Source organism: Erythrolamprus reginae, chromosome 8, assembly GCF_031021105.1.
Source record: "Erythrolamprus reginae isolate rEryReg1 chromosome 8, rEryReg1.hap1, whole genome shotgun sequence".
Taxonomy (NCBI): domain Eukaryota; kingdom Metazoa; phylum Chordata; class Lepidosauria; order Squamata; family Dipsadidae; genus Erythrolamprus; species Erythrolamprus reginae.
Genome location: NC_091957.1, coordinates 5,580,942 through 5,594,842, shown reverse-complemented (window position 1 = coordinate 5,594,842; position 13,901 = coordinate 5,580,942). Strand labels below are relative to the sequence as shown.

The window sequence follows — 13,901 nt, the reverse complement described above, 5'->3', positions numbered from 1 at the left end:
CCTGAAGCCTGGGGAGAGCAAAAATGGTCACACACACACACACACACGTTCTATATGTCATTATATGGCAGTTGTGACCATGGGATGTTGCGTCCTGTATACATGTAGTCAAATTTCCAAATATAACCATGGGGATACTGCGTCGGTCATAAGCATGAGGACTGTCTGTAAACCACTTCTTTCATTGCCATTGTGAGTTCCAACAGTCTCTAAACAAATAGTCATTAAGCGAGGACTAGGTATACTGGGTCTTGGTGGAAACCCTGCTGTCCAGGGTGCTGAATAAAGTACAGTGGTACCTCTACCTACAAACGCCTCTACTTATGAACTTTTCTAGATAAAAACCGGGTGTTCAAGATTTTTTTGCCTCTTCTCAAGAACCATTTTCCACTTACGAACCTGAGCCTCCGAAACTGTAACCGGAAAAGGCAGGGAGAAGCCTCCGTGGGGCCTCTCTAGGAATCTCCTGGGAGGAAACAGGGCCGGAAAAGGCAGGGATGAGCCTCCATGGGGCCTCTCTAGGAATGTCCTGGGAGGAAACAGAGCCTCCACCCTCCCTGTGGTTTCCCCAATCGCACACATTATTTGCTTTTACATTGATTCCTATGGGAAAAATTGCTTCTTCTTACAAACTTTTCCACTTAAGAACCTGGTCACGGAACGAATTAAGCTTGTAAGTAGAGGTACCACTTTCCTCTTTCTATTTCAGAACGCCGATTACACTCCCGGAACGTGGCACAGAACGGATGTCCACTTGGAAAACCCGGGCTACCACACCAGATGGTACTTCAAGTATTTCCTAGGAAAAGGTAGTGATGGTATCTATCTATCTATCTATCTATCTATCTATCTATCTATCTATCTATCTATCTATCTATCTTTCTATCTTTCTATCTCTGATCTCTCTCTCTCTCTCTATCCATCCAACTATCTGTCAATCTATCAGCAATAGGCTGATTCTGTCAACCGCTTAGAGAGGGCTGTAAAAGCACTATGAAGTGGTATACAAGTCTAAATTGACATCTGAATTGACATCTATCATGGCCAAATTGTGTTGAATGGTATGCATGCATGTTGATTGGATAGTTGAACTGTGGGTTTTAACTGTGGTTTCATACACTGCTCAAAAAAATAAAGGGAACACTCAAAGAACCCATCCTAGATCTGAATGAATGAAATATTCTCATTGAATACTTTGTTCTGTATAAAGTTGAATGTGCACAACAGCAGGTGAAATTGATTGTCAATCAGTGTTGCTTCCTAAATGGTCAGTTTGATTTCACAGAAGTTTTATTTATTTATTCTTTTTTTTTCAATGCCGCCCTTCTCCTTAGACTCAGGGCGGCTTACAACATGTTAGCAATAGCACTTTTTAACGGAGCCAGCATATTGCCCCCACAATCCGGGTCCTCATTTTACCCACCTCGGAAGGATGGAAGGCTGAGTCAATCTTGAGCCGGTGATGAGATTTGAACCGCTGACCTGCAGATCTACAGTCAGCTTTAATGTCCTGCAGTACTTCACTCTACCTACTGCACCACCTTGTCTCTTTACTAGGAGTTATATCATGTTGTTTAAGTGTTCCCTTAATTTTTTTGAGCAGTGTAGTTTTAAACTTTTACACTTGACTTCTTTTTATTGTATTTGTATTTTCATGTTATTGTGAGCCCCCTGAGTCCTTCAGGATTGGGCAGCATAGAAGTCGAATTAAATGAATGAATGAATGAATGGATGGATGGATGGATGGATGGATGGATGGATGGATAAATAAATGCTATTGCTATTGCTAAATTTTGTGTTATTTTTCCTTCACAGTTCATCAGAACTATGTCGGCATGGATGCCGAGAAGAATCCTTTTTTCTTATCTGTCGTTCTCTCTGACCAAAACAATCAGCGTGTCCCACAATACCGAGCGATCCTTTGGAGAAAAACTGTAAGTGGCAGAGCCTCTGTGGTTAGAAACATAGAAACATAGAAGATTGACGGCAGAAAAAGACCTCATGGTCCATCTAGTCTGCCTTTATACTTTTTCCCGTATTTTATCTATGTTTAACCCAGGCATGTTTAAATTCAGTTACTGTGCGGCAGAAGGCGGTCCTGGAGATATTCTGGTCCGATGCCATGAAGGGCTTTATAGGTCATAACCAACACTTTGAATTGTGACCGGAAACTGATCGGCAACCAATGCAGACTGCAGAGTGTTGGTGTGACATGGGCATACTTAGGGAAGCCCATGATTGCTCTTGCAGCTGCATTTCTGAAGTTTCCGAACACTTTTCAAAGGTAGCCCCATGTAGAGAGCATTACAGTAGTCGAACCTCGAGGTGATGAGGGCATGAGTGACTGTGAGCAGTGACTCCCGGTCCAGATAGGGCCTCAACTGGTGCACCAGGCGAACCTGGGCAAACGCCCCCCTCGCCACAGCTGAAAGATGTTTCTCTAATGTGAGCTGTGGATCGAGGAGGACGCCCAACACCCCCCGTGAAGATTCCCCACGTGTCTTGTAACCTTACTTTCTGGATAACCCTCGTATATAAATAAATCCTCAAATCCATCTGACATCTGACAGCCTCTGTGTTGACTCAATTCTCCTACAGGGTACCCAGAAAATTTGCCTCCCTTACAGCCCGACGAAAACCTTGTCTGTAAAATCAATTTTAAGGTAAGGAAGGAGCCCCGTGTTGGAAGAGTTTTGTACACGTGGAAAGTAACCCACCAACTAGCCACAGTTAACCACTATACCTAATTGAAGTCTTCAATGAAAAGACACTGCAGCAGGCTTTCTTGTAAAAATATATTTTACCTTTCTTCTTATCAAAATGTTTCTCTAAATAAACTATCACCTTTAGATTTAACCACTATAATAAACTATCCACATTACTAGTATATAACTCTTGTTACACCCACCACTGCAACCACTAAGCACTAACCACTAACTACAAACCACGCAGCACAAACTACTCTATAACAATCCACACCCATGCAAGGGTGTTAGAAACATAGAAACATAGAAGACTGATGGCAGAAAAAGACCTCATGGTCCATCTAGCTTGCCCTTATACTATTTCCTGTATTTTATCTTACAATGGATATATGTTTATCCCAGGCATGTTTAAATTCAGTTATTGTGGATTTACCAACCACGTCTGCTGGAAGTTTGTTCCAAGGATCTACTACTCTTTCAGTGAAATAATATTTTCTCATGTTGCTTTTGATCTTTCCCCCCAACTCCTATGTTACTCCTATTATATAGGTTACAGCCAATCGGGTTGCAGCACAATTAGCAAGGCCATGATTACATACTGATTATGGCTTACATCAGCCTTTCCCATGGCTACAGACCATTTTCTTGCATTGTAATGTTACCTCCAGAAATAAACTTATTTCTGACACACACACACACACACAAGGATCTACCCATTCTGTTGTCGTTTTGCGTGGACGAGGATCTGAAAATCCCTCACTTGCTTGCTTTTGCAGTGCCATGAATCTCGACAAATTCGAGAAAGGGCCTCGGGAGATCCTTCACCCAGAAATTCAAAAGGTATATTTATTTGTTTGTTTGTTTGTTACTCCAGCTAATTGGGGGGGGGGGGCAGGGGGGCTTACAACAATAAACAAAAAAGAAAGGAGGAATTATAAGAAACAGGAACGTAGCCTTATCAAAAGTAACAAAACCGTAAAGATAAAACGAGGCAAGAAACCAGGGTTTTCTGAACTTGGCAACTTTAAGACTTGTAGACTTCAACTCCCAGAATTCTTCATGCTGGCTGGGGAAATCTGGGAGTTGAAGTCCACAATAGCAACAGCATTTAGACTTATATACCACTTCACAGTGCTTTACAGCGGTTTACAGAGTGTAAGTATATTGCCCCAACAATCTGGGTCCTCATTTTACTGACTTCGGAAGGATGGAAGGCTGAGTCAACCTTGAGCCTACTGAGATTCGATCTGCCAAACTGCTGGAAGTCGGTGATCAGCAGAAGTAGCTGGCAGTCCTGCACTCTAACCACTGCGCCACCGAGACTCAGAAGTCTTAAAAGTTGCCTGGTTTGGAGAGCTGTGGAATAAACAGCGAAGGTACAATAATAAATATACTGCTCAAAAAAATAAAGGGCACACTCAAATAACACATCCTAACTGTGAATGAATGAATATTCTCATTTGCACAACTATTCCATTTGCCCAACTGCATGTGAAATTGACTGTAAATCAGTATTGCTTCTTAAGTGGATAGTTTGATTTCACAGAAGCTTGATTTACTTGAAGTTATGTTCTGTTTTTTAAGTGTTCCCTTTATTTTTTTGAGCAGTGTATAAACTTAACCATAAACACCCAGACTGTTTTGACTAGTGTCAGGTCAGTTCATTTTGTATTTTTTTTAAAGTTCTAAATAAATCGATTGGTTGTTTCTTACGAGAGAGGGCAGAAAACCTCAACATTCCAGGAAATTAGACTGCATATTCTATTTCTTTTATGGCATTTACATGACTGTCTCTCTCAAATGCATGACTTTGGGTGATTAACAACAGTTAAAAACGAGAACAATCCCAAGTAATAAATAACATGTATAAAATCCATTAAAAAACCACACCAGGCGATAAGAATTGACCCATCAAAAGGCAAATCAAGGAGCTACAAGGAGGAAACTACACCTCTAACTACCACTGCCAGGGCAAGCTATTGTAGATAGACAACCCATTCCTTTCTAGCACTAATGATGTTATATAGTTAGGTAATGAAACCTCTGTAAGCAAAGAACCAAGCTCAGACATAGTGTATAGAAACTGTATATAAACATCCCAAAAGAAAGTAATACTGCAAATATTTCCCTCTCTCTCTTTCTCTTTCTGTTATCCAGGATTTATTAGTCCTTGAAGAGCAAGAGGTAATTGCAGGCCGATTTTTAAAATTTCTTTTTATTGCTTTTAAAATAATGACAACAAAGGAGGGGGGGAAACACTGGCATAATCATGATAAACATGCATATATTGTCAGAGGAAAAAGGAGAAAGCATATAGGAAGTGCTTTTTTTAAAGAAGTGGGAAAAAATACAACAAAAGGGGGAAATTATTGTACATCATTTTAACAGTAAGTAGTTACAATTCCATATGGATTTATTTAATGCAAATATTCCAACATGTCTATGCTTCTATACATTAAGATAAACAGCTTTATAAATGGGGGCTTAGGACTCACTTGTCTTAACAACATAAATTGTTATAAGTCGGGAACTGCCTTTAATGGAAACTTCTTGCTTAATCTTGTTCACAAATGTGATTTCTCTCTCTCTCTCTCGCAGGGCTCTGTCAATTTCAAGTTTGGAATTCTTTATGCCAAAGACGGACAGCTAACGGATGATGAAATGTTTAGCAATGGTAAGTGTGCGATTGGTTCATTCCCTCTTGACAGGCGCAAAAAACCAGTTACGAACATATCAAACCATAACATTTGAATGAACTTAATTTAATCCATGAACCTCTGCTAATAACTGGTTTAGCCGGCAGTGAAACACACACACAAAATTTTTCTTTTGCAGTAGCTTCTTTGGGAACTTTGCAATTTTTGCAAATTTCATTTTCAAAATAATATACTGCTCAAAAAAAATAAAGGGAACACTCAAATAACACAGCCTAGATCTGCATGAATGAAATATTCTCATTGAATATTTCATTGGCACAACTATTCCATTTGCACAACAGCATGTGAAATTGATTGTCAATCAGTGTTGCTTCCTAAGTGGACAGTTTAGTTTCACAGAAGCTTGATTTACTTGAAGTTATATTCTGTTTTTTAAGTATTCCCTTTATTTATTTATTTATTTATTTTATTTATTTATTTATTATTTATTCATTTGTCCAATACACAAATACATAGGAAGAAAGATAGACATGTGATAATATAAAAGAGGGTGAAAGTGAACTTAGAGGAGAGGATATATGAAAGGAAGAGAATATATATGATAGGTGAGAGAAAGGAAAGACAATTGGACAGGGGATGAAAGGCACACCAGTTCACTTATGTACGCCCCTTACTGGCCTCTTAGGAACCTGGAGAGGTCAATCGTGGAGAGTCTAAGGGAGAAGTGTTGGGGGTTAGGGGTTGACACAATTGAGTCCAGTAATGAGTTCCACGCTTCGATAACTCGGTTGTTGAAATCATATTTTTTACAGTCAAGTTTGGAGCGGTTCGTATTAAGTTTGAATCTGTTGCATGCTCTTGTGTTATTGCGGTTGAAGCTGAAGTAGTCATTGACCGGTAGGACATTGCAGCATATGATCTTGTGGGCAATACTCAATTTTGAGCAATGTAATAATAAATCTCCCCAGCAGCTGCTGGTACAGCTCTGTCTCCTGCTAAAATGTTTGCGTGCGTTTCACAATATTTTTTCTTTCCTCTCCTTCATGTCTCCCAACAACAGCGAGGGAGATATTTCCGAATGTGCTTTTGGGACAGGCTGTGTTTATATGACTAAAAAGCTCTGGCAACTCTTGTGGTTATGTTTGCAAAAGCCAGCTCGACATGTTTTGTGTGCTGAGTCGCCAGAGGGATAATAACAACACAAAGCCCTCTTTGGCTTGGCTTCCGCCTCCCATCCCAACAATCTTTCCTTCTCGTCACCGAATAATCCTCCGGGTTTCCAGGAAACAGAATCTAGCCTGGCTTTTGAACGGAGCCAAGGTTTTAAAGAAAGAGTCCGCTAATAGTTTTAAAATCCAACTTCTGACCTCTGCTGGTCTGCAACTGTTAGTACCCATCAGTTCAATCCCCCCCCCCTTTTTGGGTGTGTGTGTGACAGGGCTGGCTGTAACCACTTAGCTCTTTTGCCCTATGCTCTTTCATCATAACCTGAGATTGTTGTGTCCATTTTTTTTTTTTTTGGTTGACAATTGAATCTACCTTTTGGCCTTCTTCAGTAATCCAAGGCTGTTTGTCGGGCATGGTGTAGGGCGCCCAAAGTACACACAGACACAAATTTATATGCACACGTGTACCCCATGTATGTGCTTCCACCTCATCCAAACTGTAAGGCATGGGCGCATTCATGTGCCTATCCCGCACATGCCCTGTGCATGCATAGCAGAGACTGAGAGGCTCTGTTTATCTATCGATCGATCGATCGATTGATCGACCCACCCACTGACCTACCGACCTGTCTGTCTGTCTGTCTGTCTATCTATCTACAGTATCTATCTACAGTATCTATCTATCTACAGTATCTATCTATCTACAGTATCTATCTATCTATCTATCTATCTATCTATCTATCTATCTATCTATCTATCTATCTATCTATCTACAGTATCTGTCTGTCTGTCTGTCTGTCTGTCTGTCTGTCTGTCTGTCTGTCTGTCTGTCTATCTATCTATCTATCTATCTATCTACAGTATCTATCTATCTACAGTATCTATCTATCTATCATCCATCCCTATCTATCTATCTATCTATCTATCTATCTATCTATCTATCTATCTATCTATCTATCTCATCTATCATTCATTCATTCATCCATCCATTCATTCCTATTTGTCTTATCTCTCTCTCTCCCCCTGCCTCCCTCCCCACCTCTGTCCCCTCGCTCTCTCCTTCTCCTGTTCTCACCTCATTTCTTTCCAATGTGTAGAAACCGGGAGCGAAACTTTCCAGAGGTTGTTGAGTCTCTTGGGGGACACAGTGACTCTCAAGGGCTGGACCGGCTACCGAGGAGGACTGGACACCAAAAGTAAGTGGGACTTTTTGGTATTCTGTGTTTCTACTCGGAGAAATGTAGTGGGGGGAGGGCCGCACTATTTTGGAGGGGGGGAGGAAGTCCTTTTGAGCTGCCCATTCCAGAAGCCCAACACTGGCCGGAGAAAGAGATCAGGGGTTCAGTGGAAATCAACTTAAAATGGTGAAACTGAGTTGAGCTCTCACCAGCTTTCAAACGCCGCAGACTCCTGGGAATTGAAGCCTCACAAAAATCAGCCCACCCAAAATGTTTATTCATAATTTTTATTATTATTTTGTAGACGATACCACAGGGATTTCTTCCATCTACACCGTCTATCAAGGGCACGAGATCATGTTCCACGTCTCGACCATGCTTCCCTACTCGAAGGAGAACAAACAACAAGTGTGTGGTTTTGTTTAAATTCAGTTACCAACCACGTCTGCTGGAAGTTTGTTCCAAGCCTCTACTACTCTTTCAGTAAAATAATATTTTCTCATGTTGCTTTTGACCTTTCCCCCAACTAACTTCAGATTGTGTCCCCTTGTTCTTGTGTTCACTTTCCTATTAAAAACACTTCCCTCCTGAACCTTATTTAACCCTTTAACATATTTAAATGTTTCGATCATGTCCCCCCTTTTCCTTCTGTCCTCCAGACTATACAGATTGAGTTCATGAAGTCTTTCCTGATACGTTTTATGCTTAAGACCTTCCACCATTCTTGTAGCCCGTCTTTGGACCCGTTCAATTTTGTCAATATCTTTTTGTAGGTGAGGTCTCCAGAACTGAACACAGTATTCCAAATGTGGTCTCACCAGCGCTCTATCATAATCTCCCTCTTCCTGCTTGTTATACCTCTAGTTATGCAGCCAAGTATCCTACTTGCTTTCCCTACCGCCTGACCATTATGAAGCTATCATTACATATTGGGTAGGAAGCTCAGGAAATGAAAACCAAGACTAAGGTCAATAGGTGATCCAATGCTGAGGTCTATTTGATTCTTCTTTTGCAGGTAGAACGGAAGAGGCACATCGGAAACGACATTGTCACCATCGTGTTCCAGGAAGGGGAAGAAACTTCGCCAGCTTTCAAACCGTCCATGATCCGTTCTCACTTTACACGTATCTTTCACTATGACCCTGGACTTGCTACTTCATCATGTCTGCGGTTTGGTCCTTTAGAACGGTTCAGTTTTAAAAATTTCCCAACGAGGTTTAATGGGGTGCTGTCGAATGCTGGAGAAATCGGGAGATTCAAGCAGTTCAAATGAGCATCAATATTTATTGGAAGCATAAGGTCTCTAGAAGAATCTGACCAACTAACGGTCAAGGGAAATGAGCGAGATATTTATTATTATTATTATTTATTAGATTTATTGCAAGCATAAGGGCTTTAGAAGAATCTGACCAACTAACGGTCAAGGGAAATGAGTGGGATATTTATTGCAAGCATAAGGTCTCTAGAAGAAGGTGACCAACTAATGGTCAAGGGAAATGAGCGGGATATTTATTATTATTATTATTATTATTATTATTATTATTATTATTAATTAGATTTATTGCAAGCATAAGGGCTTTAGAAGAATCTAACCAACTAGCGGTCAAGGGAAATTAGCGGGATATTTATTGCAAGCATAAGGTCTCTAGAAGAATCTGACCAACTAACGGTCAAGGGCAATGAGCGGGATATTTATTGCAAGCAGAAGGTCTCTAGAAGAAGTTGACCAACTAATGGTCAAGGGAAATGAGCGGGATATTTATTGCAAGCATAAGGGCTCTAGAAGAATCTGACCAATTAACGGTCAAGGGAAATGAGCAGGATATTTATTGGAAGCATAAGGGCTCTAGAAGAATCTGACCAACTAACGGTCAAAGGAAATGAGCGGGAGATAAGAAAGGCATTCAAGGTGGGCTGGACTAAGATCTCTTGTAGGTGTGCAGAGACTTGTGACTTTTGACATGCTTGACCTCTCCTTCAGCCTCAGCCTGATGATCTTCTATAAGTCTTTCCTTGGTATCACGGGTGCAAGTTCCAATACATGTTTCGAAACACGCTATAATTGGAATTCAAATGACTCTCAAGCAGGGTTTCCGAACATGGACGTTGAAATGAGTCAAATTACTTCCAAAGAGATTTTGTCCTACATTTGGGGACTTATCAGGACCGAGGGAAACTTCACTCTGGCTATCTTGTATTTTTTACATCTGTAATCATGATCAGCTTGGGTGCCTTTGGAATGTAGTTTATATCCCTGTAGAAAATTTCAGGGCTTTGCTGAATTAGATATTTAATTGCATCCAACATTTGCTGATGTTTGCGGTGGGCGGGGATGGAAAACCAGTATGATCCCCTGCCTTAATAATTGGACATCAGTATCCTTAACTAACCCCACAGATATTTTTGCCTTAGTACGATATAATAAACAAAGCGATAGCTACAGGTAGGTGGTAACTCTGATCCAAGTACTCCCTCCTATAGCAGTAGCACTTGGACTTATATACCGCTTCACAGTGCTTTACAGCCCTGTCTGAGCAGTTTAGAGAGTTGGCCTCTTGCCCCCCCCCCCCCTCCAATAATCTGGGTTCTCATTTTACCAACCTCAGAAGGAGGGACGGCTGAGTCAATCTTGAGCTGGTCAGGATCGAACTCCGAGCAGTGGGCAGAGTTTGCCTGCAATAGCAATAGCACTTAGACTTATATACCACTTCATAGTGCTTTTACAGCCCTCTCTAACCGGTTTACAGAGTCAGAATATCGCCCCCAACAATCTGGGTCCTCATTTGACCCACCTTGGAAGGATGTAATGCTGAGCCGATCTTGAGCCGGTCAGGATCAAACTGCTGCCAGTCGGCAGAATTAGCCTGCAACACTGTATTCTAAGCACTAGGAGGGAGGGAGGGAGAAAAGGAAGGGAGGGAAGGAAGGAGGAAGGAAGGAAGGAAGGAAAATAGTAATAGCATTTAAGACGTAGGTTACAATACTGGATTCTAACCACTATGCCATCATGGCAAGAAACAAAAGGAGGGAGGGAAGGAGGGAAAAAGGAAGTAAGGAACGAAGAAAAGGAAGGAACGAAGAAGAAAAGGGAGGGAAAGAAAGGAGGAGGGAGGGAAGGAAAGAAGGAAGGAAAGTAATAGCACTTAAGATGTAGATTGCAATACTGCATTCTAACCACTACACCATCATGGCAAGAAAGAGAAGGAGGGAAGGAAGGAAGGAAGGAAGGAAAGAAGGAAGGAAGGAAGGAGAAAGGGAGGGAGAAAAAGAAGGCATGAGGAAGAAAAGGAAGGAACAAAGGAGAAAAGGGAGGGAAAGGGAGGGAGGAAGGGAGGAAGCAAGGAAGGAAGGAAAAACAATAGAACTTATATATATCCCACTTCTGCTTTGCCGAATTCCAAGCCCCGAATCGTTTTCTCTTTCCTTCTCTTCTTCCTTTCGTAGGCTGAAGATTTTTTCGGAAGAAAGCGTACCCCTCTTTGGACCCCCTCTTCCCTCCCCGCCGGTGTTCACCGACCACCAGGAATTCAGGGATTTCCTTCTGGTAAAATGTAAATATTAAACATTCCTCCATCTTCAGCTTAAATCTTGGCATACAGATGCTTTCTTGAAATTGACCTACTAAAGCCAGGCATAAACCATCCGTCACTTTGGCAAGATGATTGTCAGGGGGGAAAAAATAAAATCCTTGGAGTAAATATTTGGCTAGACAAAAGATATGTCTATATTTGTCATCTGTAATAAAAGTGGCGTCTTGGCCTAGAGAATTTTTTATTCTTTACTGGCCCAGTGTGATTGGACACACAAGGAATTTGTCTTTGGTGCAGATGCTCTCAGTGTACATAAAAGAAAAGATACATTTGTCAAGAATCACGAGCTACAACACTTAATGATTGTCATAGAGTACGCATAAGCAATGAAGAAACAATATTAATAAAAATCGTAAGTATACAAGCAACAAGTTACAGTCATACAGTCATAAGTGGGAGGAAATGGATGATAGGAATGATGAGAAAAAACTAGTAGAAATAGTAGTGCAGATTTAGTGAATAGTTTGACAGGTGTTGAGGGAATGATTTGTTTAGCAGATCTATGTTTGGATATATGTTTATCCCAGGCATGTTTAAATTCAGTTACTGTGGATTTACCAACCACGTCTGCTGGAAGTTTGTTCCAAGCATCTACTACTCTTTCAGTTAAAATAATATTTTCTCACGTTGCTTTTGATCTTTCCCCCAACTAACTTCAGATTGTGTCCCCTTGTTCTTGTGTTCACTTTCCTATTAAAAACACTTCCCTCCTGAAGATAATATTTGAATTTGTTATTCCGTTATATTTTTACCCTCTTCTCTTTTTTCTGCAGTGATCAATGGGGAGAAAGCTACCTTGGAGACACCCACCTTCGCTCAGAAGCGACAGCGGACACTGGACATGTTAATACGTTCCTTATACCAGGATCTCATGCCCGACATGCACAAGGTAAGCTCTCCCCTGTCCAGGTGGAGCAATCTGAGGTTATCCGGTCCAATCTCTTGCTTTTGATTCCCACCTTGGAAACGCCCAAGACAGAAGCCGCTTTTCTTCAACTTCCGGCTGTGGTGATTGGTTGGCCTTCTCCGGGTCCCGTCGACTAAACAATGTCGTTTGGCGGGACCCAGGGGAAGAGCCTTCTCTGTGGCGGCCCCGACCCTTTGGAACCAACTCCCCCCATAGATCAGAATTGCCACCACCCTCCTCGCCTTTCATAAGCTCCTTAAAACCCACCTCTGTCGTCAGGCATGGGGGAATTTGATTTGATTTATTGGATTTGTATGCCGCCCCTCTCCGGAGACTCGGGGCGGCTAACAACAATAATAAAACAGTATACAAAATAATCCAAATACTAAAAACGATTAAAAACCCATTAATATAAAAAAACCAAACATACATACAGACATACCATGCATAAAACTGTAAAGGTCTAGGGGGAAAGAGTATCTCAGTTCCCCCATGCCTGACGGCAGAGGTGGGTTTTAAGTAGCTTACGAAAGGCAAGGAGGGTGGGGGCAATTCTAATCTCTGGGGGGAGTTGGTTCCAGAGGGCTGGGGCCGCCACAGAGAAGGCTCTTCCCCTGGGTCCCGCCAAGCGGCATTGTTTAGTTGACGGGATCCGGAGAAGACCCACTCTGTGGGACCTAACTGGTCGCTGGGATTCGTGCAGCAGAAGGCAGTCCCTGAGATAATCTGGTCCAGTGCCGTGAAGGGCTTTATAGGTCATAACCAACACAATTGAGATATTCCCTTCCCCCTAGGCTTATACAATTTATGCATGGTATGTTTGTGTGTATGTTCGGTTTTTAAATAAGGGTCTTTTAATTATTTTAAATACAGTAGTACCTCTAGATACGAGCTGCTCTACATGCGAGTATTTCAAGATACGAGCCAGGAGGGGAGAGACATTTCTGTTCTACTCCCGAGCTGAAATTCGGGATACGAGCCGAGCGTCCACTAGGTGGCGCAAGAATCCTTGCTTTTGGTTATCTCGGAGGGGAAAAAAGTTATTTGTTCCAGAATACGAGTTGCCTCGAGATACAAGCTCCCTTATGGAACGAATTATGCTCGTATCTAGGGGTACTACTGTATTAGATTTGTTACATGTTGTTTCATTATTGTTGTTAGCCGCCCCGAGTCTTCGGAGATGGGCGGCATACAAATCTAATAAATTGAATTGAATTGAATTGAATTGTGTCCATTTCTAGAACATGCTCAACAGGAGATCCTTCAGCGACGTCTTACCCGAATCCCCCAAATCGGCTCGGAAGAAAGAAGAAGCTCGGCAGGCGGAATTTGTCCGGCTTGGCCAGGTGCGTGTTTACGGGTGAGCAGGGTGTATGTGTGCGGGGTTTAATCAGGTGTAGGACATGCCTTCAGGTGCTTTGGAGAAGAGGTTGACCCCTCTACCTGTCTTCTCTGGAACATCCCCTTAGATATCAGAACTCCGCTATTGTGTCCGAAGAGAAGGATTTAGGGGTCGTGATTTCTGGCAGTCTCCAAATGGGTGAACAGTGCGGTCAGGAGGGTAGGGAAAGCGAGTAGAATGCTTGGCTGCACAGCTAGAGGTATAACAAGCAGGAAGAGGGAGATTGTGATCCCGCTGTATAGAGTGCTGGGGAGACCCCGTTTGGAATACTGTGTCCAGTTTTGGAGACCTCACCT

The 13,901-nt window shown here is 41.9% G+C and overlaps 1 protein-coding gene across 2 annotated transcripts in view; it reads left to right on the top strand.

Moving 5' to 3' along the window:
* GARNL3 (GTPase activating Rap/RanGAP domain like 3) overlaps positions 1-13,901 on the top strand; it is a 68,903-nt gene that overhangs the window by 36,652 nt on the left and 18,350 nt on the right. For both annotated transcript variants that reach the window (XM_070758558.1, XM_070758559.1), the window contains exons 4-16: positions 710-809; positions 1,816-1,934; positions 2,599-2,663; positions 3,482-3,545; positions 4,863-4,889; positions 5,304-5,379; positions 7,626-7,724; positions 8,011-8,114; positions 8,722-8,830; positions 10,104-10,149; positions 11,151-11,257; positions 12,070-12,185; positions 13,445-13,549. In XM_070758558.1, coding sequence (XP_070614659.1) covers positions 710-809; positions 1,816-1,934; positions 2,599-2,663; positions 3,482-3,545; positions 4,863-4,889; positions 5,304-5,379; positions 7,626-7,724; positions 8,011-8,114; positions 8,722-8,830; positions 10,104-10,149; positions 11,151-11,257; positions 12,070-12,185; positions 13,445-13,549 — 1,137 coding nt within the window. The remainder of the gene's footprint in view (positions 1-709; positions 810-1,815; positions 1,935-2,598; positions 2,664-3,481; positions 3,546-4,862; positions 4,890-5,303; positions 5,380-7,625; positions 7,725-8,010; positions 8,115-8,721; positions 8,831-10,103; positions 10,150-11,150; positions 11,258-12,069; positions 12,186-13,444; positions 13,550-13,901) is intronic.